Source organism: Scomber japonicus, chromosome 18, assembly GCF_027409825.1.
Source record: "Scomber japonicus isolate fScoJap1 chromosome 18, fScoJap1.pri, whole genome shotgun sequence".
Taxonomy (NCBI): domain Eukaryota; kingdom Metazoa; phylum Chordata; class Actinopteri; order Scombriformes; family Scombridae; genus Scomber; species Scomber japonicus.
The window spans coordinates 25,792,437-25,818,020 of record NC_070595.1 but is presented as its reverse complement, the minus strand read 5'-3'; the positions used below and the strand labels follow the sequence as shown (position 1 = coordinate 25,818,020).

Below are 25,584 nucleotides of genomic sequence, written 5' to 3'. Positions count from 1 at the left end.
AACAAGCTCCAGAGCAAAAGCAGGACATTACTTATCCCTTTAGTTTTTTTTTCTGTCAGTAGTCCAAAGATGATAATAAACACAACAATTTACAACAAAATGGTAAATGGACTGTAATTATATAGCATAGTCTTTTTCACCACTCAAAGCACTTTTACACTACATGTCACATTCACCCATTCACACACTCATTTATACACTGATAACAGGGGCTACCATGCAGAGTGCCAACCTGCTCATCAGGAGGGAGCTAACATTCACACACCATTAGGAGCAATTAGCGGTTAAGTGTCCTCCCTAAGGACACATCGACATGTGGTATGCAGAAGCTACTGTAGGAGTTGAACCGACAAGCCGTTAATTGGTGGATGAATGCTCAGCCACAGCCAACCCCCTAAACCACGTTTCTCCCCAGCGACACTGCATCAATTGTTTCCTGGACACATCCTGTTGCTCCCTGGACACAGCTTGTTGCTTCCTGGCCATAGATCACTGGGCCTACTAGTGCTTAGTAAGCATGGTTAGCAAGAAAAAAGTTGGTAGTTTGTGAGTCTCAGTTGATTAAGGTATGTAATGTATGTTTGCCAGTTGGGTGGTGCTGATTCACTCTCTCAGGAGCCTCTGTTTGTATGTTTGTATGTGAGCATGCAGCAGCGGAGGGAGGGCGACATCACCTGCGATAGTCTCGTGCTACGAATATGCACTCAATCATAAAAGCTTAACATCCACAGGTATCACTATTTAGAAGGGATTTCTGATTTCCACATACAGAACCTTTAACCGCTGGACACAAGATGTCTCCTACTTCACTGAAAAGTCTTCGAGGTTACAAGTTGCATAAGCTGGCTCCTAACTAGTGCATTTACTCTGCAGGAAATGAGATATGTTTAAGTGGCCAATTAAGACTTAGAGAGGCACACACAACAGTGATCCAGCTACTATGGCGGCATGCTTAACAAAAAAAACCCAACTACATCACTTCAAATTATTTAATTTTTTATTTTTTTTGGCGAGCTCATGAGTGATTCTTGCTTCTTGTTGTTTTTAAGCTCCTCTCAAAATAGGTCATTATAAATCTAAAAAAAAATCTTGTGCTTACTTACATGCTATGACCGTAAATATTCATCTTAGCCTCATTACCACACAAGGCTAAGATTACATTTTAGAGTATTTTTAAAAACACCTTGCAAACTCAGCTCATCTGCACCAATGTGCAGGTACACACTGTGGACCTTTAGTGCAAAAGATGCATTTAAAAGTAGATGTGAAGATTTTATGAGGCTTCAGCAGTCTGAGTTAGAAATATCAAGTGGATATCTGACACATTTACAGTCTCTTTAGCATCACATTCTCTCTTTGTGTTTCCTCGGACAGTGTTTCCCTGTTGAGCTGTGGTGGGAGTAGACCTTTAGTAACAAAAAGAGGGCACTTTGGCACTAAAAAGACTGTAACCTTGAAAGATATCTACTTGATTTGACTCATTTGGACGTCTGAAGCTTCAGATGAACCTTTAAATACATTTTTGCACAGAAGGAGGACTGTGGATTTGGTCCTCCATCATTTACACTGTAAGTAACTGTAGTCAGTATGAACAGGATGAATGATTACAGCTAGAAAAACATGTTTTAGTGGTTTAAAAAGTGTGAACTCGTCCTTTAAGGTAAATGAAATGCGACAACAAACTCTGCACAAACATCGAACTGCGGGAGCAAGTAGTGAAGACACATATTTGGGTGGAGCAGCAGGGAGGGATGTTAATTATTCAGACTTGGAGACTTGCATGAAGCGCTGCTGCAACACGTGGGGTTGTATTTTGAACATGAGGACGGAAGTGACAAACTGCGACTGATAGTTTGGAGCCGAGGAGCGGCATCAGATCACAGACGACTCGACCGCGCAGAGCTGAGACACACACACGCACACACACGCAGCTCATCCTCCGTCTATATATTCGACTTCATCCAGGCAACAGACCGGGAAATCATCCTCCAACCAGAACCAGGACTTTTTATTTGTTCATGCAAATACTTCTCGCTCACAAATATGCTGCTGTGTTCACACTTCGGAAGGAGAAGAGGCCAGCCTTAGAATAAACTTCACACAACTTTAACTCGACTCTGCAGAGGAGGTAAGATGAGCTGCATGTTCATTTAATGCCAAAATAATCTATTAAATAATAAACCATGCAACACCATTCCTTGTAAAAGAAAATTATAGATTTTAGTTAGAGCTCAGTCTCTTCCTCTTTCTCTTTCTCTCTCTTTCTCACTTCTCTATAGTTCATCCCCACCTTAAAAAAAACATAACTGTACTTTCTTTCAATACATGTATTTTTTATAAACAGAAGTAAACCCTTATTGCAATCTCTGCTGCACTTACAATAGCCAATTAATCAAACATTAAAACATGCATTTAAAATGGATTGAATTGATAATAACTGATTATAAGGACACCTACAAAACCCGCACTTACATCTAACCATTTATACCTTGAATCCAGGTCAAATCTTAATTTCTGGTGTAATTTAATGTATGTGTTGGTTTACGGGATCCTATCCTAGTGTTTTTTCTGGCATGTTAGTTCCTCACTTGGATGTTTTTACGCTCTTCATTTAGGGGAAGTGGTTTAACAGGCTTTAGTTGGGGTGAGAGAGAGAGAGGGTATTTCAAGGCCATTACTTATAGAAAGCATTCACAGTTTCATTAGTTCAGACACACATATGTTTAATTTCGTCTGAATCACTCGAGATTTCCTCCTGAAACACATGTCACATACCCCTGTGATGGAATATGACATGATTTTACAACGCTACTGTTGGTTTATTACAACACTAAATAGTGTCAGGTCGTATGGGAAAGATCTGCCCTCTTGTTTTTCAGAGTCAGAACGAAAAATGGAGAAGCAGCATTCAGTTTTTATTCTCCATGTCTGAAACAAATTCCCAGAAAACTGAAGGTTTCCTGGCACTCTCAGTTCTCTTAAATCCAGGTTGACGACTTTTCTGTTTGCCGCTGCCTATTATTCAATCAAATTTGAGGCTTTTGATTGATAAATTGCACTGAACTGTAACTTTTACTCTCTTGTGTTACGCCTTATTCTATTCTAACTTGTTTTTATTTACAGTTTAACACTATTGCTTTGTGTTGCTTTTACATGAGGTCTTGATCCCTTTTTAAGCACTTTGTATGTGCTTTACAAATTAACTTGCCTCAAAGTGTCAACTAGTGATCAAGATCTGTAACGGATGAGTTGATTGTCATCTGCCACAAGTAGACTCTGATCCAGTGGTGCAAAGTAACTGAATACGTTAACCCAAGTAAAGTACTAAAAAGCAGCATTTACATTTCACTTCACTACATTCACCTGGCAGCTATACTGTAGTTACTCTCTAGATTAATCGATTCATCATTTGGTCTACAAAACATGAGGAGACTGTGAAAAAAAATGCCAATCACAAATTCCTGAAGCACTGTGTTACATCTCTAAATGTAACCAACAGCCCAAATCGCAAAGATATTCAATCTACTATAATGTCAGACCAAGAAAAGCAGCAGATTTCTTACATTTGAGAACCCGGAACTATCAAATATTTGACATTTTTGCTTGAAAAATTACTTAAATGGGTCAATTAACAAAATAGATGATTGAGAAATTGTTGCAGCTCTAAAATAAACATAGATTTTGAAATAAAATGCATTTTCAAAGATTAAAGCCTTTTGCTTCACGACGCCTCACAAAAATCAGTGTCCACTTGAGAACCTTTGCGCATCAGTTGCTCAGACAAGTTTTTCCTCAAAACAGACATTTCCCCTCTAAACTTCTCAAATTGTTTCATTTGAATAACTGTTTGAAGCATTTAAATAACCTATTGAAGCATTTGAATAACTGTTTGAAGCAAAGATTAACTCCCGCTCCCAATAACCATCTCGCAGGCCCTCAGATCATGACCCTTAAGACCCTTATAGATGGATCCGACTCCAGCAGGTTGGAAATCACTGGACACAAGTAAAGCAGCTACAAGAGCACTTTGCTGATAATAAGTGTGTACTATTACTGGGATTTGAATGCTAGACTTAAAGTGTTGTTTTAGTACTTGTACTTTAAGTCCAACTGAAATTAAATTTACTTTTTTTTGTCTACAGCATACATATCTGCTCTGTAAATCACATATAATCAGACCAAATGTGAGAAATTAGTTTTTTGAATTCTTTAATATCATGATTGTGCTTTCTAGTTTTACATTATTTCAATTGAATACCATTCCTGCATCCATTAACGTAGCTAGAGTCCTTGTTTCTTGACATAAATGATAACGTGTTGGTCTATCATAAGCCCTTTTTTATACAGAAATCTTGTAATATTGCCATAAATTAGGCGTGGTACTATGCAAACAACGTGTTTTTACACTGAACCGGAATAATGTGTGATGTGTGATTTTAGACATCATTGTGGTGATACAGTATCAGTGTAACACAACTGCGTCAGTGTCTAGTTTTGACAGTCCCGTCATACTAGCTCTCCCTTTTACTCAGATCTTGATCCGGCAATGTGACCACGTCTGCTGTCTACTTAGTGGCGGAACAACAATGCCCCTTCACTCCATATTTGTACCTTTTATACTTAGCGGAATAACAACGTAACATTCCCGCCTTGAACAATCTATGTAGGCAGGCGGTCACACTGAGCCTGATAGCATCCTGCTACTCAGCACAAAGGTCACGGACTGATGAACAACCCAAAATTAGCTTTCCTGCTAAAAACTCCTTCTTATCTAACTTGCAAACATGAACACGTCTTCCTCTGCATGTTAGCTTATTGAATGAGCCATTCATGGAAGAAAATTGCACTGCTGTCAGTTAGCGAGCTAGATAGCGTATTAGCTGCATGCTAACCTGCAAATGTCACTTGGGACTCAATAGATGCTGGTTTGGTCCCTCTTTAAAATCACTGTTAGTGACTTGTAGCTATAGCAGTTTGTTTACTGCCAGCTGGCTGTGACAAAAAAATGGCAGATTTCTTTCATCTAAAAATACAATAATACTATTAACTATGCATTTAAAATTAAGTTTTAACTGCAAAGACGGATGATTAAATGAGGATTCCAGCTGGACTTTGAATAAAATATTCAAATACTTTATCCAACACTGCTTTGACCTCCTAACTGGTTGTTCTTTATATTAATGATTAATCTGCAGTTGTTTGAATAGCTGGAACTATTAGATGTTGGGAATATCTGTCAGACTTCAGTAATGACAATCCAACTTTTGTAACAGGGTATTTATTCACAGTGGTATTACTGGACATATCACGCATATACCCAGGTGTATATTATTTATATAATAAATAATATAATATTATTTATATATTGGCCCCTTAGTTCATTCTCTATCTCAAACAGTCCATTTTAGCTCCTGTTTAGCTGATTTTTACTTATTTTCTCTCAAATGATAAACCTCTCAAACACATTCTTACATGTTTGAGCCAAAGTCAAACTCTTAACAGTCCGTGATGCCGTGGCTCAAGAGGTAGAGCAGCTTGTCCACTAATGAGAAAGTCAGTGGCTTGATCCCTGACTCCTCTTGTCGACCCTTTGAAATGTCCTTTGGAAAAACACTGAACCCCAAATTGCTTCCAATGGTTGCGCCAACGCTCGGCTTGGTAGCTTGCTGCCATGTGTGTTTGAGTGTGTGTATGAGCGTGACAGAGATAAAAGCAGAGGCATTGTAAAGCGCTTTGGATAAATGTGCCTTATAAATGCAGCATTTACCTTTGAATAACCCTAGCAACAAAGACTACAGAGTGGACGGACGTCTGTTGGCATATGCAAACAATCTGGCATCAGCTCGATGGGGAAGTGGACATAACTTTGCAAACGGAGCATTGAGCGCAGGCTGAAGCCGTGGTTTTTGAATTGTAGGGAGCATTTTTACATACATTCATCAACTTTTTGACCGTTGGACATGTTAAACATTGACATCCGACATTATAAAAGCATAAATGTTACAGAAAATCCCCTTTAAGTAAAAGATTAGAGTACTTCTTCCCTCACTGGTTCTCTTACTATTCCTAATTAACAGCATGTTTCAATGGGATGGTAAGCTACTGATGCATTGTAGGTTTAAGGCCAACCATAAGTTAAAGCTTTATAATCCGATTCAGAAAAATGATTCAGTTTTCTCTTCATGGGAATCTGCAAATAGACCAAGTAGGTGCAAAATGAGAACAAGATCCGACACTGAAACTTAATGCAACACTGCAAGCAACACTTCTAACAACTGAAACTATTAATTGCAGTCAGTTGTTCAGACCGAAACGAGGAACAAGTATTCGACTCAGTAATAATTGTTTAGTCATTTTTAAAAAATTTTAAGCTGAATATCCAAACTCACTTGTTCCAGCTCTTTAAAAGTAAATGTTCTATGACAGCACATTGAATATATTTGGGTTTTTGAGAGTTGGTTGTACATTTTAATTGAGATAAATTGTAAATAATGAACATTTTTTCATTATAGATTATTCACTTAAATTGTCAAATGTGAATATTTTTGTTATCTTATGCGTAAGCTAATTGAATATAATTTGGGTTTTGGCAAAACAAGTATATTGAAGACAATTTTTTACATTTTATAGATTGAAAAATAATAGAGAAAACAATCAGCAGATGAATTGATAACGAGGATAGTTGTTTTTTGCAGCTCTACTCTTTCTATTGAAGTATATTGAAGTAGTCTGACATATGTGTCATGGCCTCTTTGTCTGCACAGTAAAGAAGTACAACTGGCAGCTCAGGAAAACCACTTGACACAAGTCAAAGCTGCCAAAAATGCTGACCAGCACTCTTCTTGTGTGGTTTACCTGTTGTTACAATTGCTAAAAGTGCTACTAGAACTGCAAATATGCAAACAGAACACAGCCAGACTCAGACTTATGAAAGAGCATTCATGTGGTGGACTCCTGATTGAACGGTCCTCTTGTTGTTCTTATCATGTGGAAACTGATGTGAGACCTTGTAGCGTTTAATGTTGACTTAAGCTGGAGGATCGGACATGTTGCTACTGAGTTAGATATTAAAGATAAGACGAGGTATTTAAAAAATCCCTGAAGTCACACAGGAATGGCCTTGTGCACTAAAATTGTACTTAATTTCCTCTTGATTTATTTTTCTGCATTCAAGCACGTACAGGAGTCAGCAATGGTAGACTGGAATGAGGCCGAGGCTGCTTCTCTACAGCTGTATGTAGCAGGCAGAGTCCTTTTTTAACTTTATGCATTTAGATTTAAAGGTGAACTGCGTGTAAAATAAGTGACAGTAAGAATGAACACATGAATTTGATGCTGAGGAGAACTAAAGAAATCACTTGTGCTCACTTTATTCACAACATTTCAGTCGTCGGAGCTCCATCGGATAAAACTCAGTCTGATTAAATGGTTTAATTTACAAACATTAAAGGTTTAAATCTCTCCATGTGAACCTTTAATATGCTGTGTACTGTAAATCCTGTCTTTAACCCTCGAAAAGGTCAGATTAAGGCATTACATTCAGGAAATTAGGTTTATTTGAAGAGGATTGTGCACACAAGCTGTAACGATTTGTTGATTGAAACAATTAGTTGAACATTAGTCAGAAACTGTTTGAATAACTGATTAAATGTCTCAGTTATCTTTGCCAAAATACCAAAAATGTGTTGACTCAAGTTTCTCAAAAGCGAGATTGAATATATGTTTAGGTTTTGGACTGTTACCTTGGATTGGGGGGTAACTTAAATGTATTTTTCCTACTTTTTGACATTTCATAGACTAAACGATTCATTGATGAATTGAGAAAGTAATTGATAGATTAGTCAATGATGAAATCTTTCATTAGCTGTAGGTCTATTGTGCGTAGATTATGAAGAGATTAAAGCTTTTTTTAAGGGTTGTTTTCAGGATGTAAACTACAGAAGCACTTCCTGGTTCCTCTTAATAAGACACAAACTCCCCTTAAAACGGGATTTGTCAGATTTCGGGGGTATGGGGTTCCTAAAATATTGTTAATATCTAATTTTTCCATGCATGTCTCTTCCCCTGTATCTTCATCATTATGGATGATGTGTAGACATTGCACTATTATTGACTTATGATTAATGCATGAGGTTGATTCATCTCTAATTCCCTTGAACTGATAAACCAGCATGCATCACTGTTGGAGCGTGACGGCACAATATCATAAACTTACTTTAACTCTTTAAGATCTGAAAAGAAAAACCTGACTTTCTTATTCCCACTCAGTCTGTGTATTACTCTGCACTTCACCATTACTCATTTCTCTGTTTTGTAACCCATCATACAGCCCGAAATTCACCCAAAATCTCCCTGATTAAAAAAAAAAAAAGTTAGTTTCCTTGAAAACCACAGCATAATTCACTCCTCTGCAACTCGTTTAGTCTAAAATAACCACGAGTAGTGAAAAAATGTCCCAAAAAGATCCCAAAGTTAAGTCATCATATGTCTTGTTTTAGTCTATCCAAGAGTTTAAAAGACAAATAAAATCAATTAACTACAACGTAAGACATAAAAAGTAGCAGATTCTCGTAAACTGTCCATTTTTTGGTGTTTTTACTGTTAAACAGTTAATCAACAAATCTATTAGTTGACTAATCATGGCTGTTTTCTTTCCTGAACTGTTTACTCGTGAGACATTTGGGTTTCTAAGAAGATAGTTGTAAACTTGCAGCTGCACGAATGAAGTTAAGGTAGAGTCAGTTTTTTTTTTTTTTAATACATCTCACCACATCCTCCGTAACCACAAACAGAATGAATGTTTTATTCATGTCTGTGGGAAAATAACCAAATGTCGCACCCAAGATACAGTAACTGCTGTCATGGGATTTAAATCCAGACCAGAGTTTCAGAAGTTAAACTTTTTAATTGGAGAATTAAATTTTCTTTAATGATGTGCTGACCTCCACATTCCTGTCCTGTTTGTGTATCTGTAGGTAGCGAATGGAGAAGTGCGTTTTCATGTCTCTTCCTAATTTATAAATACATTACAAATTAGTTTTTCCACTTCCTTTACTCTGAATATATCGTTTCCATGTCCTTCATATATGTCGAGGCTTATAATACTCGATAGCTGCATGGCATGTGACTGCAGACTGTTTAAATACCAGGAACTGAAATCATAATTGGTTCACTGAAATAACGCACACTTCTGGTATATGTGTGTGTGTGTGTGTGTGTGTGTGTGTGTGTGTGTGTGTGTGTGTGTGTGTGTGTGTACCATGCTTGCATGCATACCGGGAATTTAGTTTGTCCTATATTGTGCTGTTAACATCTTCTTCCTCTCTATTGTGTTGCTTAAATGTAAACTAAAAAGACTATTGTGTTTAAATCGATTATATCCTGAAGTACCTTTCCCATCTACATACTCAGTCGTTGTTTCGATGTCCTTTTTCTACTGTTTTAATGTTTTTAATATAACTTTCATCATTTTTTAATCTCATGTCTTTGTAGTTTTTTTGTGTGTGGTCTAGTTTCGCTGTTTATTGCTCTTATAGTGTTGAAGAAATAGATGAACAGTTTGCTTCCTTGCAGTTAGAGTTAGAGGAGAAGATAGTAAATGTTTGGTAAATACATAGACTGCATAAAATTAATGGACGTAGCCACCATGACGATTTGTGGTCTCCCGTTTTGAAGCCTCGAATTTGGCATTTTGACCGTAGCCACCTTGGATTTTTGGAGCCAGAAGTGACCATATTTGGACGAAGGGGCAGCACCGACTCTAGCGCACTAGCTGCTATCTTCTTTAGCACAGTGCATTTACAGTCTATGGCTTAACTGTGATAATGCCAATGCTTATGTTCGCCAGTGAAAAACATCTGTAAAACCCCAAAATATAGTCACCTTTTAATCAATCATTTAAAAAAAGATACACATACTGGCTGACGATACCAATTAAGATCAAGTTCATGCATTTAAGTAACATAACAAGAACATCTGGTAAGGATGAACCATTATGTTTTAGAGCATTTTCACTTTATTAGACAGGTATAGATTCAAGATGCATGATGCTTTATTTGTCAGTCATCATGTCAGACGTGTGAGATACAGTACTCAGGTCTCTGATACTAAAATAAATTACATCTAATTTAAAAACAAAGCTAAAACAAGCTAAAACATCATATACAAATAAAACATAGTTAAAGTGACTGGTAGTTTAAAGTGCATTTATCGAGAGAGATCGCAGAGTCCGAACAGATTAACAGTCTCACAGCATCTGGGACAAAGCTGTTTCTCAGCCTGGAGGTTTTTTGCTCGGATGCTGCGTAGCCTCCTGCCCAAGGGGAGAGGGACAAACAGTTCATGTGCCGGGTGGGTATATATGTATAGTGGAGAGAGACAGGAAGGATGGAATATAGAGAGAGGGGATCGAACCCAGGCGGCTGCAGCAAGGACTCAGCCTAACGTTACGTGATACACACACCAACCGTCGGCTAATTCATGCTGGCTTCTGACAGCAGGTAGTGATATTTGACAACTTAGATGGAGCTCCAACTATATTTAATGTTAGACCTACAGTGAGAAAGCCCAAATAAGCATTGAAGCCAAAGCCAAAAGTGATATTTGTGTATTTATGTGTATATTTAAGTGAAAAACGTCACTTATAAAAAGCAGACCAGGCAACTGTTTTTACTTTTCAAACTCTGCAGCCCCAAATGACACTGACTCAAATCACTTGAGTCCGTTTATCACACTGGAGACACAAAACAACTTTTTTCACACATGCAGTCGTACTCCTCAATATCTGGAAACCAACGATGATGTAAAAAAAAAAAAACCCATTAAGACAAGAAGCCAAGAAATAGTCAGACACATACAGTAACCGACTGTTAAACCACAACGGCTCCTTTTTAAACTTCGACTTTTGGACAGATTTAACATACAAGAGTCATCTTTTCATTTAACTTTTGGCAGAGAGGAGAATAATCCACTCTCCTGAAATGTCAAACTATTCCTCTAATAGTTTAATGATCACATGTTAACCACTTTGAAAGATGATAGTTGTTTTCTGAAGACATTACTTTAAAATTATTCCTTTAATGTTTAAACTGGCTGTTTATCATTATTATTATTATCAATTATTATCATTCTGAGAGACGACAAGCTCTCAGAATGATTAAAAAAAAGCAAAAAGATAGACGTTAAGTTATTTCTGTCTTAACTGTATATTTGGAGCAGTGTTGAAATCTTGTGACTTCCTACAGTTACTGTAATTTTCAATCTAAAAACAGCTTCATCTGATCAGCATGTTCAAACCTCAAAGAGGAAAGTGTCTCTCTCTCTCTTCTCAACAGGCGCTTTGAAACGTGCTGCTTGTGAAGAACAGAAATAACTTGCTGGGACAAACTCTGCAGATTTTTCACTCTTTTGCTGAAGGGTTGAGAATTAATATTTAAAATATCCTACATTCATCTTGTTTCCCTGCATAGAAACTCTTGCTGTGGACCTTCAGATCTTTCCTGCATTTCCTGAACCTTTCCGACACTTCAACCCGTCACGATGGAAGCGAGGGGAAAGTACGATTTTAATGCAACAGCAGCCGACGAGCTCAGCTTCAGAAAAGGCGATATATTGAAGGTCAGTGTGTGTCAAGTGGATAAATCTTTGTCACAAAGTTGTTTATTTGGTTTGACATGTCTTCTCTTTCTTTTTCTGGTCAGATTATAAGCCCACAGGATGATTGGTACAAGGCGGAGATGAATGGAGCTGAAGGATTTGTACCACAAAACTACATTGAAATGCAGTCACCAAGGTGAGGGACAGTTGCACTTACCTCTTGATAAGCATTTGATCTGGTATGCCGACTAATTTGAGATGATCTCCAGTTGAATCCTCACCAAACTTTGACAAGGTGCACACAGCTGGAAGCATACATCTGCGTGATTCTACTACAGTGTTTCCAACAAACTCATGGAGATAACGTTAGCTTAATTAGCTTGTTACAGCCAATAAAAATCTGCTGGATGTCAACTAATTTGGGATTGCCTCCATTTGAATCATCACCAAACTTAATTATCATTATTATTATTATTATAACTTTAGCACTTTTCAAAACACAGTTGCATTGCTTTACAACAAAAACAGAGCACCTTAGAAATGCAAAAACAAACAACTGAAAACTATAAAAACTAAGCACATTACAAGAAATAAAGTAAAATGAACTAAAGTGTCATAAAATCTAATAAGATCACCGAAAAGCAATTTAACAGATGAGACGGAACGACCCGCCTGAGGAGATCAGGGCTGCCAACTCTAACGTCTTTGAGCCCAAATTGCAAACACACTGTCCTCTTTATGTTTAAATTTGGACTTTGAAACAACAAGAAGTGACGCATCCGATGATCTCAGAGAGCAGGAAGAGACTTACAGCACAAGAAGAGATCTGATAAGATGGGGAAAGGCCTCTTGGGGCTTTGTATGTTATCAATAAAATCTTAAAATCTATTCTTAAACTAACAGGTAGCCATTGAAGGGAAGCTAGGATTGGTGAAATGTGATCATGACCTGCAAATACAACAGTAACACAACTATGAAAAAAATAGGCTGGATATGTTTGCACCTCTGTAAATTTGGTTCAGTATCTTTTAGACTAAGGGCCCATTTGTGCTCAACGTATGTACCAAAACGTATCCGTCCTTTTCAAACGATGTTACCGTCACTGCTCACATACTTCCATGCGTCCTTTACGTTGGCATGGATGTTAACCAATACGTCCACCAGGGGGCAGCACAGAGTCAAACGTTTATGACAACAAGAAACTCAAAAACAAACATGGCGACTGTGGAGGAGATATTGATAATGTTCCTCTTGCATAAAAGACAAAAACGATATGTTTAAAGTTTCTAACCAACTCGCAAAACCTTTCCTCAAAAAGTTCCGCCATTGTTATTTCTTCTTCGTGTCTCACTAGAGCTACGTATCGAGTAGTGACAGCAACACTGTCCCCCCCATGGTTTCTGGTGGTACTGCTCCGTCTGTAGCTTTATGGAAACGTGCAGAAATACGGACAAAATGAACGTGGAGGACGGACAGAAGGCTCCGTCTGTATCTGTATCCGTATTTAACGTTGAGCATAAATGGGCCTTAATGCAAACTTTTTGATACTAAAGTCTAAAGAGTTAAATTTCAGAAGCAATCAGGATCAAAAGTTAAAAATATTTGTCATTCATACTGTGAGTTTGTCAACAAAAAAGTCGAGCTTGTGAAAGAGAAATTACATCAGGTTTGTGCCACTGGCTTTAGGTGTGTGGTTTACGTCAAATAATCAGGAGCATTTTCCCGCTGTGTGTGCAGGTGGTTCCAGGAGAACGCCAGTCGCAGCGCTGCAGAGGATCTTCTGAGGTTCAAAGGTGTGGGAGACTTTGTGATCAGAGGCTGTCAGAGCTCTCCCGGAGACTTCTCCATCTCTGTCAAGTGAGTGGCAAGAAAATAACCCATTGAAGTTTTTGGTTGAGGCAAATAAATAAATGGATAAAAGTTTCAGGGTTGCATCTGTACTGTAAAAGTCTGTTCACTTAATCTGTGTATGCATGAGAAGAAAGCTCGGCAGACATCGTCATAACAGAAACTAACGAGGCTTAAACTGGAATTATGATTCTCTGAGCTGCACCAAAGAGAACACATACTGGTGATGTTTACGTGATGTTTGTGGTTTTTAGTGGTGGAAACTATTTACTCAACAATACTGAGGTACTTGTATTTTACTTGTGTTTCCCTTTGATGCTTATATTTCCACTCCACCACATTTCAGAGGGAAGTATTGTACTTTCTACTACATTTATTTGACAGCTTTAGTTACTTTTCAGATGAAGATTTGACACAATGGATAATATAACAAGCTTTTAAAATACAACACATTGTTAAAGATGAAACCAAACAGCAGTGTGTAGTCGGCTCACATTTCAGATGACTATGAGTTGTTAACAGCTCCACCAAATAGTGATGATCCCTCTAAACTTCTCACATGGTTTCATTTCAATAAATGTTCAAATGATCCAATATTTCAGCAGAAATCAAAGATTAGAGATTCTTTCCTCTCCCATTAATCATCTCACCACCCTTCACATTTATCTGCTGACCCTTTGGAGGGACCCCACCCCTAGGTTGGGAACCACTGGACTAAACTAGCTAACTGTATATAAAGTAGTATAAACTAGCTAACTGTATATAAAGTAGTATAAACTAACTAACTGTATATAAAGTAGTATAAACTAGCTAACTGTATATAAAGTAGTGTAAACTAGCTAACTGTATATAAAGTAGTGTAAACTAGCTAACTGTATATAAAGTAGTGTAAACTAGCTAACTGTATATAAAGTAGTATAAACTAACTAACTGTATATAAAGTAGTGTAAACTAGCTAACTGTATATAAAGTAGTATAAACTAGCTAACTGTATATAAAGTAGTATAAACTAGCTAACTGTATATAAAGTAGTAAACTAGCTAACTGTATATAAAGTAGTATAAACTAGCTAACTGTATATAAAGTAGTATAAACTAGCTCCACCTCCAGCAGCTACAACAGTAACATGCTGCTCTAACACTGATGCTTCACTATTAATAATCTAATGATGTCATATATAATAATATATTACTACTTTTACTGTAATACTGCATACTACATCACTCATAATACTGCAGTACTTTTACTGTAATACTGCATACTACATCACTCATAATACTGCAGTACTTTTACTGTAATACTGCATACTACATCACTCATAATACTGCAGTACTTTAACTGTGGTAGGATTCTCATGCAGGACTTTTACTTCCATTACTGTAAGTTTCTTCTATACTTGTACGAATTGGGGCACTAATGTACCAAACCATATTTAGAAACCATACGAGAAATGAAAGAAGAAATCAAACAGATTTCACCCTGGTGACAGTGTAAACAAACAGATAGACGCTGGTTTCCTTTTCTCTGCTAGGAGATCACTTGTGGCAGTTCTGTGAGTTGAAATGTATGCGACAAAACAGAAAACTTCTGAACAGGATGTTTGCCATGCATGCACGACTACACTTACAGTCGATGATGAGATTTGAGAGGTGTGTCTCATCTTTGTGAGTTCATAACGACATGTATGCCTGCAGTTGCACAATTCCAGCTATTGCAAACTCTAAAAACAGGCGTATTGTCCTTTTAAAATTCACAAAAATAAGTGTTTATGTTGTAGTGAGAATAGTTTAAGCCTTGCAGTTTTGCCACCAACATGCAAAGAGGAGAATTAGTCAAAATGTATGAGCTACAGATTCTGACTAAATGCTCAGCGTCAGGTATGTTAGTTTCATCTCAAAATGTAGCTCTCTGTGACAAAGCAAACATCCTCCTCTTCACATACTTATCAGCTGGAGGGATGAGTTGTAGTTGATGTTAATGAGTAACTAGCCAGAATGCTACTTGTTAGTCACGTGATGTCTTTGTGCAAATTAGATGTGAATGCAGAGCAAGAACTGTAATGTGCCTCGGCAGATACTGTGAGTTTATATAAAAAGCTTCATTAAGTGATGAGATGAACAAAGATTTGAGGAGATTTGCAATTACGTACTCTCATATTAGAGTTTAACTGTAGCTGATTCTTGATTTGGTAACTTTTGGAAAAACAGTGGCTGAAACATGATTTAATGTGGTAAAAGTATTGCAGAAATCTGTTAAGCTTGCTATATTTAACCGTCAGGCAGTAACAGAAAAAAACATTTCCCCCTCTGTCACCTTCAACTTATATAAAACAAGTAAACTCTGACTCATCTTGCCCTCTTTGCTTCCTTTAATTCGCTGCAAACTCTGCAAGAATCCACATATTTACAGCCAGGAGACAGCTGCACAAGTGCTGGTACAAACAAGTCAGTATTTTTAGAGGTTGTGGCAGCTTTCCAACATGAGGTTACGTTAGCTCACCTCAATGCATGCAGCTGCTGTCATTCAGACTGCCGGTGAAACGCTCAAACTGCTCACTGTGCAGAAGGATCAATCGTCTATTCGCTCGCTTTAACTCTATTCTTTGATTCTTTTTTTTTTTTTTTAGCTGGTATTGCTCAAGCAAAGGCACACTATATGATTTGTGTGGCAAACCCAAGCTGTAATGTTCCCTCTGCACCAGGAAGTTAGCTGAAACTAGCTGTTTATGCTTAGTTAAAACTAGTGCAGAGCTCTGCCAGGAGCCGAGACTAAAGAAATCAGACCATATTCACATTTAAGAAGTTGCAACCAGTAGTCTTTTTTCTTAAAATGATTAATTAATTAGCTATCAAAATAGTTAGCGATGGATTTTCTGTAGCAAAGTTGAGCTTTTTGGCACAATTTCACCTACTCTCAAGATGTATGGAGAAGAAAGAAAGAAGAAAATAGTCTAAAAAAAGTCAAATCTCCAGCAGGACTTGTAATATAGAACAACTTTATTAATACACCAACACATTTCGACTTCCAACCTTTAGCAGGATCATCATAAAACACATTATACATATTATTCTTTTACCATTTAACCATCCTATTTGAATAGTTTAGTCATTAAACTCAAATATACATGTGTAGCCAACATACAGTACAGTAAATAATCATATTTCCTTGTTCCTTGTCCTTCATCTCTATTAGAAATAGTGTCAAGCCAAAAGGGAAAAGTAATAAAAGTTAAAAAAGATCAATAAATAAAGCAGTCTGTGACCGAAAAGGTGTAGGCTGAAGCATTTCCTCATAACACCTACCCTTTTTTTTTACGTTAGTCATTCAGTAGATCCCTGTGTACATAATATTTGCTTGTAACGTGTTTTTATGATGACCCTGATGAAGGCTGCAAGCCGTGATGCATCAGTCTATTAATAAAGTTCACCTTTTCCACAAGTACTGCTGCGGCTTTGACTTTCTTCATCAATTAATTGAGTCATTATTGCAGCTGTACTGTAAACTCCACCACACCAGCAACGGAAGAATACATATAATGCTATATCTGAATACAGTTTTGAGGTGATGTTACTTTCTTCCTCCAGTGTTGCGGGATCATTTTTAGTATTTCTGACCACCAGTGAGGTAATTAGTTTCTGGTGAGGTTTGATGTTGTAGTTTTGCACAGCGGCCAGCAGAGGACAATCCAGCTGAGCAAACAGCTGAATCTCTGGAATGAAGGAAACTGTAGGAGTCGTGAGGTTTTCAATCTTTTTTTTTTTCTCCCCTTCACAGACATGAGAGTGATGTTCAGCACTTCAAAGTGATGAGGGACAGCAGCGGCCAGTACTACCTGTGGTCTGAGAGATTCACCTCTCTAAACAAGCTGGTGGATTACTACAAGGCCAACTCCATCTCTAAAACCAGGGAGATCTACCTCAACGATGGCAGCCAGGACAGTAGAAACTCTCCCATGGCCCAGCCGGTAAGACTCTTTCCTTCCTGCCCACCCAGCGTCACCACAGGCGCTCATTAGACATTTGAGGTTTTTACAAAATTGAGAACTTGCTCAAACTAGATTTCTCACGGAAATGCTGCAGGTGTTGAATCACAAATCAATTTTTTTTGTTCATGAATATCTTCTCGGTGATTAATCAATGCACATTTAATCCTTAATGAAGCTTTCAGAGAGCAGAGAGAGTGTATTCTTTAGGTTTTATACTACTTTATGCTGAAAAACAGTCACAATCACACTAAATTATGATCCTATATTACCTAAAACAGGAGATTATAACATTATATTTTTGAATAGAGATTTAAATTTAAATAAAAACATCAACTTCAACCCAGAAGACCCTCTACAATATGTACAACAATATGAATCAGCTGCACCAAAGTCTTAAAAAAGTTGAAATATTTCCATTTACTATAATATCTTCATAATTTAACCATACTTATTTACACAATAACATGGTTTATTGCGTAATAGTTCATGTCCGAAAACATTGCAGCTGATTTGCAAACAGCTTTTATTTTGAAAAGCTGACCACATATTGGGAATCTACAAAGTTTCACACTTTTAAATATTTTAACTATTATGCAATAAAGTGGCGTTATTAAGAAAATAAGGAAGTTGAAATTATGATAAGATTAGATTTCATAATGATGAACTGATATATTTTGTAATAATTAACTTTCAATCAACTGGGGCTCCATAGTCATTGAAATACTTCCATTTATGAACATTCAGAGTCCCTTTCAGAGATGTTTATAGAGTGTTTTTACCGCTTTAAAATGTAGAAATGGGTCAAATGATCACACATTGACCTCGATAGTATGTGTAATAGTTACTTGAAATGGATTTTGTGTTTCAAAAAAGAGCTCAAAAGTCTAATTCTTGTCTTTATTTTAACAGTTTGTTAATGTTAGCTGTAAAAAAAAAAAGTGTTATGGCAAATTGAAAGCAGGTATTTTCTACAACCACAGTCTTTGTAAGCATCAACTAATCTGCTTATTGATTGCATAATACAAGATGATGCATACATGTTTCATTATATTAAAATAAGACACTATTTATAGTTAGTATAAATCAACTTAAATCATTAAAATGGTTAAATACTGAGAATGTGGTTGAGTATAGCAGTAGATAATGTGTAAAAATGTCTAAATGTCCGTCTATGGAGCATCCTGGAGACCAGCAAGGCATATACAAAATTCAGTCCAAATGTATGAATACAGTCTTTTGGATATAAAGCAATGCTGCAATGTTTAGTCAATAACAAAATTAGTGTTTTAGTCATTTTTTTAAGCAGAAATATCAAATATCCACTAGTTGAAGCTTCTCCAGTGTCATATATGATAGTAAACTCAATATATTTTGGATTTGGACTGTTGATTAGACAAAACAAGACATTTGAAGACATCACTGTGGGCTTTAATAAGTCAAAAAGGACATTTTTCCATATATTCCAACCTTTTATCGCCCAAATATTGCAATATTTAATATTTTAAGATACGTACAGTCTGTGTAATGGACAGTTTAATAACCCAATCTGCATGTTTTAACTCCCATAGGAGCTACACACTTGGTTTTTCATTCATGATTCTGAACAGGACACAATGTTTTTGGGGTTGTAATCTATCTTATACTTCTATTTTATGCATAACACCTTATTTACAGTATGTTTTATTTCATCATAGTGTCATTCTTGGTTCTCTTGTATGTTTCTTTTGGTCTGGTTTGTCTTTGTAAAGGAGGATAAACGTGGTACTTCATATGTTGTTTTATGGCGGAATCAAATCAAATCGAGCTGAAAGAAGTCAGACAGATAACATTTTCAATATGTCGAAATGTTTTTGTGATACCATTCAATATCTAACCAATCAAGTTTCGAGTGTTCAATTTACAGTAAAGCCCCCCCGCCCCCGAAAAACATGACGTGTTTGAACTTTTCACTGGCTTGTCACCATCCCTGCCTGCAGCCTTGTCAAAAATACAGCGCTATCAAATCCGAAAAAGTCATTATATATGTGCATGAGGGATGTTTAGCCGTGTTTTTAACGAGATGGACTTGCAAAGAGACCAACGTGAGTAGGCACGGCAAGAGATCACAGAGTCAGAGTGACTGATTACAGCCCTCCTGAATGACTGTGTAAAAGTAGACGTGCTAGAAAAGGAAATAAAAACCAGAGAGCACAGAAACAGGACCGAGACCGAGACACGTTTTAATGAGAGCAAATCAAGGCAAGCTGAGAGGGAAGATGTGGGAGAGGAGAGGCGTTTCTGTGAGAAAACCAGCATCAGAAAGATTCTCCTCAAGCTGACGATGAACTGTGAAAATCTCTGAGCAGTTTAAAGGACCCGAGTAATCAAAAATGCATCTTATTCATATCTTTTACTGGAGTTGTTCTGCATCTGACTGTCACTATTATTATGATTTACTCTCTTACTGAATCAACAGCAGTGTGGTTTCACTCATCAGTCATTCTCCTAAAATATTAGAAATATTATATAAAAACATATAAAGTTGTCCTTTTACAAAAACAGTACAAAATAGACAATAAAACACTGAAACCAGGAAACGTTTAATGTTCTTCTTCCTCATACTGCAGGTTAACAGCAGCTCTATATTGGTTACAAGGCTGTTGTTCTCCACAATAAGATATGAAATTTAAAAAAGGACTTCTCACTTCTCTAAATATTCAACACCTCGTCACATTACTATCTCCATTTTTTCTATTTTTTTTTTTTTAATGATTCAATTAATTTGTAATCTTGTCCAATTTATTCAAGTTTTTTTTACGTTTTCTTTATATTTTGAGGGTTTTAAATGAATATATTCAAATTTCGGTGAGCATGCATGTTTGGTTTTGGTTTGCATGCTTGGTTTTGGTTTGTCTAATGAGGGGTGAAAGGAGAAATATTGTGGCCTCCTTCTCATGCAAAACAGTGAACAAGTAAAGTTCCTAAAATGTTGCAGTGTTTGTTCCTTGATGGTTCAATTTGGTTTTTTGATATATTTTAACTTATCCTGTTATAAAAGCCTGCTCTGGTTGAGTTCACACCGACCCCTCCTTTTTTTTTTGTGCACACCCAGTTAAAAAAAAACAAAAACACGTTTGATTTACAAATATATAAATAGAAATTACACCCAGTGACGCCTTTATTGCTCTGCTGTAGTTCCTGATGCACGAGCTCGGTTTTACAGTGTGCTGTTATCTACTTCCTGCATGTTTCTGTCTTGCAGGTGAAGAGGGGAAGTTTGCCTGAACAGCGAAGCACAGCTGCAGCCATCGGCGCCACACCGCGCAGAGCCTCAGAACCGCCAAACAACCAGCTGGTACGAGCTTTATACCAGTTAACCCCCCCTCCGTCCCTCCGCCCCTTCGCCCCTTTTACTTAACCCTGTCAGATCAACCCCTTCATGTATGGAGGCCCAGATGATTCAAAACTCAATGCAATTAATGAATAAGTTAATTATTATGAAATATAATATTATGATCATAATTTAATCATCCTTATTTACACATAATAACATTGCGTAATTGTTCATGTCCGTAAACATTGCAGCAGATTTGCAAACAGGTTTTATTTTGAAAAGCTGACCACATATTGGGACATAGTTTCACACTTTCTCTCCTGAAATTGTTTTAAAACTTAATAGTTAAAAGTTTTGCTGGGTTGTGCTGGGGGAAAAACAGTATTATAAATAAATAATAGTCTATATATAATAAAACTATTATGCAATAAAGTGGCGTTATTATTATCATTATTATGAAAATAAGGAAGTTGAAGTTATGATAAGATTAGATGAAGATAATGATGAACTAATATATTTTGTAATAATTAACTTATTTACTAGGCTCTATAGTCATTTACATAATTTGCTCTGTTGAGAAGATTTACAACTGGATGAAATGAAATGTAACACTTTGAGTTATAAGTAGATATAACAATATATTTTATACAATTTAACTGTCAATCTTTTGGTTGCTTTACATTCATAATGCTACTATGGCAACCATTTTTTCCCATAATTTTTACATAGTAATCTATTTCAACCATTTATCCTCTTATCAAATAGTAAGAAAAATACATTTAGCTAGCTATTTTTAACTGCTAATGTTAGCCGATCATGTATCTTATGCTTTTAGCCCTTTCACTATTAATCCAAAACCCTATATTTATATGTGACTTTTAGCTAAATAGTTTATCCATAGCTGTTAACTATCAATGTATCAACTATTTTTAGCCAACGTTTAACCATGTAGCCTTCTGCTTTTAGCATTTTTACTGCTAACTGTCGACTATTGCAACTGCTAATCTTAGCTAACTACTCTAACCAACTCTAACCTTACCCAAAACTGGTAGCTATCGGTTTATCAATTATTTATAGATAACTTTTAACCATGTAGCCTTCTGCTTTTAGCATTTTTACTGTTAACTGTTGACTATTTCAAGTGCTAATCTTAGCTAACTACTGCAACCATGCAGCCTATTGCTTTTAGCCTTTTCACTATTAATCCCAAACCCTATATTTATATGTTACTTTTGGCTAAATAGTTTATCCAAAACTGTTAACTATCAATGTATCAACTATTTTTAGCCTACGTTTAACCATGTGGCCTTCTGCTTTTAGCATTTTTACTGCTAACTGTTGACTATTTCAACTGCTAATCTTAGCTAACTACTCCAACCATTGCTTTTAGCTTTTTCACTATTAATCCAAAACCATCTATTTCTCTGTTACTATTAGCTTAATTTCAACCCTGTGTTGCTAACACTTTAGATGTTACAGCTCACTCATTAGATATATAATATATCTTCAAACATTGCATTTAAATGTTTTAATATTAGCACAATCTTTCCATGTATTACCCTCTGGCAACTGCGGAGCTACTTCTGTTTGGGAATCACTGCTCTACACTTTTATGACTCATATAATATTTGATCAGTTTTGATTCAAGCAGAGATGTAAAGTGGAGTGTTTTTATGCCATTTTCCAGGGTAAGAGACCTGCTGGTATGGAGGAGCGAGCTCACACCATCGGACACACAGGAAGAAGCAGCCCTGTGAGCAATGCTTATCCTCCCCGTCGCCCGTCTGACACCATGCCTCTTCCTCAGGTCAGCTCGCTCTCCGTTCTCCTCTGACATATGGTTGGAAAAAATATCTAAGCAATCATTTTCATCATTGGATATTATATCTCAACATCTATTAGATTGCAATTAAACTTTATAAAGACATTTATGGTACCTAGAGGATGAATCATGATGACTTTGGTTATAATGAGGTAAATTTCAATTTGCCCAATATTTTAGTTTATGACTTAGGCCTAATGCTTGCAAAACTTCCCATCAGCCTCAGTTGCTTTGCATTTGCATTACACCTGCTTAACGTTAATATGTTAGCATGGCTACACCAGAACCAGAATCAGGTTTATTGCCAGGTAGATTTGAACATGCATACCTTGGTGTTTGTGGTGCATAACAGTCAAAAATATTATACAGTATTAAATAATCCTAAATAATATAAAAAAGTATGCTATAGGTGTAAATTCTAAATGAAAGACAATTAAATTAAATGTTCAAAGTATTGACCAGGAAAGTGCAAATGTTCATTCGTAGTGTAAACAGTCTGTACAATGTGCAATTAATAATAATAATGATAACAGTAATGATAGCAGTTGCGTTAATGTAATAGGTCACCTTAGATCAAAAATCACAGATGTGCAAATATAAGATTTTATGTTAATCGGAGGGACAGAGTGTCAGCCTCTGGTCTTGTTGATGAGCCCGGCTGCAGACGACAGGAAACTGCTCTTGTGGCGCAAGGGGTTTTTTGTTTTTTTTATAGACCTCAGCCGCTTGCAACAGTTCAAGTTCAAAAAGTTAACGTGAGCGTGCTAACTGAAGGATTTAGCTCAAAGTAACGTGGTGCTTTTTATAGCTTCACAGAGCTGCGAGCATGGCTGTTGAACCTGAGTAACCTTTCATGCCGAACGAGTTATAGAAGTGATTATTAAAATGTATTTGGACCAGTGAACAGATTCATGATTTAAGCAATGGTGTTTTTACTGCTCTCATACATAAAAATGGGTCAAATTGTAAGGGTTAAATATATTACCACATTTTAGTGATTTAAGAGAGTTATGTGTAATTTGACCTACATCTCTATTCATTAATAATATAAACACTTAAAATAAAACACTGAATGTTTAACACTGAATATTTAGCAGTGCAGTTATGTTTATTGAGTTTTCTTTCAGTTACTAATCATCACTTGGTTTCTCTCTCTCTCTCTCTCTCTCCCTCTCTCTCTCTCTCTCTCTCTCTCCCTCTCTCTCTCCCTCTCTCTCCTCTCTCTCTCTCTCTCTCTCTCTCTCCCTCTCTCTCTCTGTCTCTGCCTCTCTCTCTCTCTCTCTCTCTCTCTCTCTGTCTCTCTCTCCCTGCCTCTCTCTCTCTGCCTCTCTCTCTCTCTCTCTCTCTCTGTCTCTCCCTCTCTCTCTCTCTCTCTCTCTCTCTCTCTCTCTCTCTCTCTCTCTCTCTCTCTCTCTCTGCCTCTCTCTCCCCCCTCTCTCTCTCTCTCTATCTCTGCCTCTCTCTCTCTCCCTCTCTCTCCCTCTCTCTCCCTCTCTCTCTCTCTCTCTTGCCCTCTCTCTCTCTCTCTCTTTCCCTCTCTCTCTCTCTCTGTCTCTGCCTCTCTCTCTCTCCCTCTCTCTCTCTCTCTCCCTCTCTCTCTCTCTCTCTCTCTCTCTCTGCCTCTCCCCCCCCTCTCTCTCTCTCTGTCTCTGCCTCTCTCTCTCTCCCTCTCTTTCTCTCTCTCTTGCCCTCTCTCTCTCTCTCTCTTTCCCTCTCTCTCTCTCTCTGTCTCTGCCTCTCTCTCTCTCCCTCTCTCTCTCTCTCCCTCCTCTCTCTCTCTCCTCTCTCTCTCTCTCTCTCTCTCTCTCTCTCTCGTCTCTCCCTCTCTCTCTCTCTCTCTCATCTCACAGAGGGCACAACAAATGCCACAGGTGAAGGCGCTGTACGACTTCGTAGCCGAGGAAGACGACGAGCTCGGTTTCAGCGCCGGTGACATCATCGAAGTGATGGATCGCTCGGATCCGTCGTGGTGGAAAGGGAGGCTGCGGGGAAGAAGCGGGTTGTTTCCTGCCAACTACACAATACAGCTGTGAGAAAACACCCCAGGCGATGCACTTATTATGCCCCGCACTTATTCACAGACTTGCTCTGCAGGTGCACAGAAAATGTGTTTTTGAATATAAACACTGAGCAGCCAGTGACACATCAAATCTCTCTCGACCACAAATCAGAACTTCATCAAGTCACCAAAGGACTATGAGTCATGCAGCGTTGTCAGATAATATTCTCTTAGCACATTTCTTGTCCAGTTTTTGTCTCAGTCATTCACAAAGGAGCAGAGACACACCCACAAGAATTTCCTAATAGTTGGTACATGTTTAACTTGCACGTGCAGGAGCTGTGTGATCGCTGCAGATGGAGCTGAGGAATGTCCTATTATTTTTTATTATCACATATCTGACAGCAGGTATTTACTTGCAAATTGCTCGTTGGCCAGTTTTTGCTGATGAATCGACTGTAATCCGACTGTTTCTGCTCATGTATCACATTTTATACCACAAGTTTTTTTTTGTATGAAGAAACTAGTAAGATTTATCAACAAGTGTGCATGCTTAACATAGACGTGTAACTTCCTCGCGGCTCACTGACATGGAAATAAAATTATTTTTTATCACGGATTTCATGTTTAACTCTAATCCTAACTCTGAGTCATACAGGGCAGGTTTTATACTCCTCCTTTGTTGTTTCCTATCAGCTATAATAGATGTTTTTCTTTTGAACCCTGAAATTAATTAACCTTCATGTCGTCCTCCCGGGTCAAATTGACCCTGTCTGTTTTGACGTGTCCTTCTTTCCTCCCTTCCTTCCTTCTGTCCTTGCTTCCTCCCTCCTTCTGTCCTTCCTTCCTCCCTCCCTGCTTCTTTCCTTCCCTCTTTCCTTCCTTCCTTCCTTCCTTCTTTCCTTCCTTCCTTCTATTGTTCCTTCCTCCCTCCCTCCTTCTTTCCTTCCTTCCTTCCCTTTCTCCCTTCCTTCTGTCCTTCCTTCCTCCCTCCTTCCGTCTTTCCTCCCTCCCTCCTACCT

General features: G+C 37.5%; 1 protein-coding gene across 1 annotated transcript; it reads left to right on the top strand.

Moving 5' to 3' along the window:
• The first annotated feature begins 1,866 nt into the window (after positions 1–1,866).
• On the top strand, positions 1,867–25,181 carry grap2a (GRB2 related adaptor protein 2a). The gene is made up of 8 exons (XM_053338282.1): positions 1,867–2,128; positions 11,469–11,616; positions 11,700–11,791; positions 13,333–13,452; positions 17,218–17,407; positions 20,670–20,762; positions 22,429–22,548; positions 24,414–25,181. Exons 2-8 carry the CDS (start codon positions 11,539–11,541, stop codon positions 24,594–24,596), a joined length of 876 nt encoding a protein of 291 aa, XP_053194257.1. The 5' UTR covers positions 1,867–2,128; positions 11,469–11,538; the 3' UTR covers positions 24,597–25,181.
• Positions 25,182–25,584: the final 403 nt, after the last annotated feature.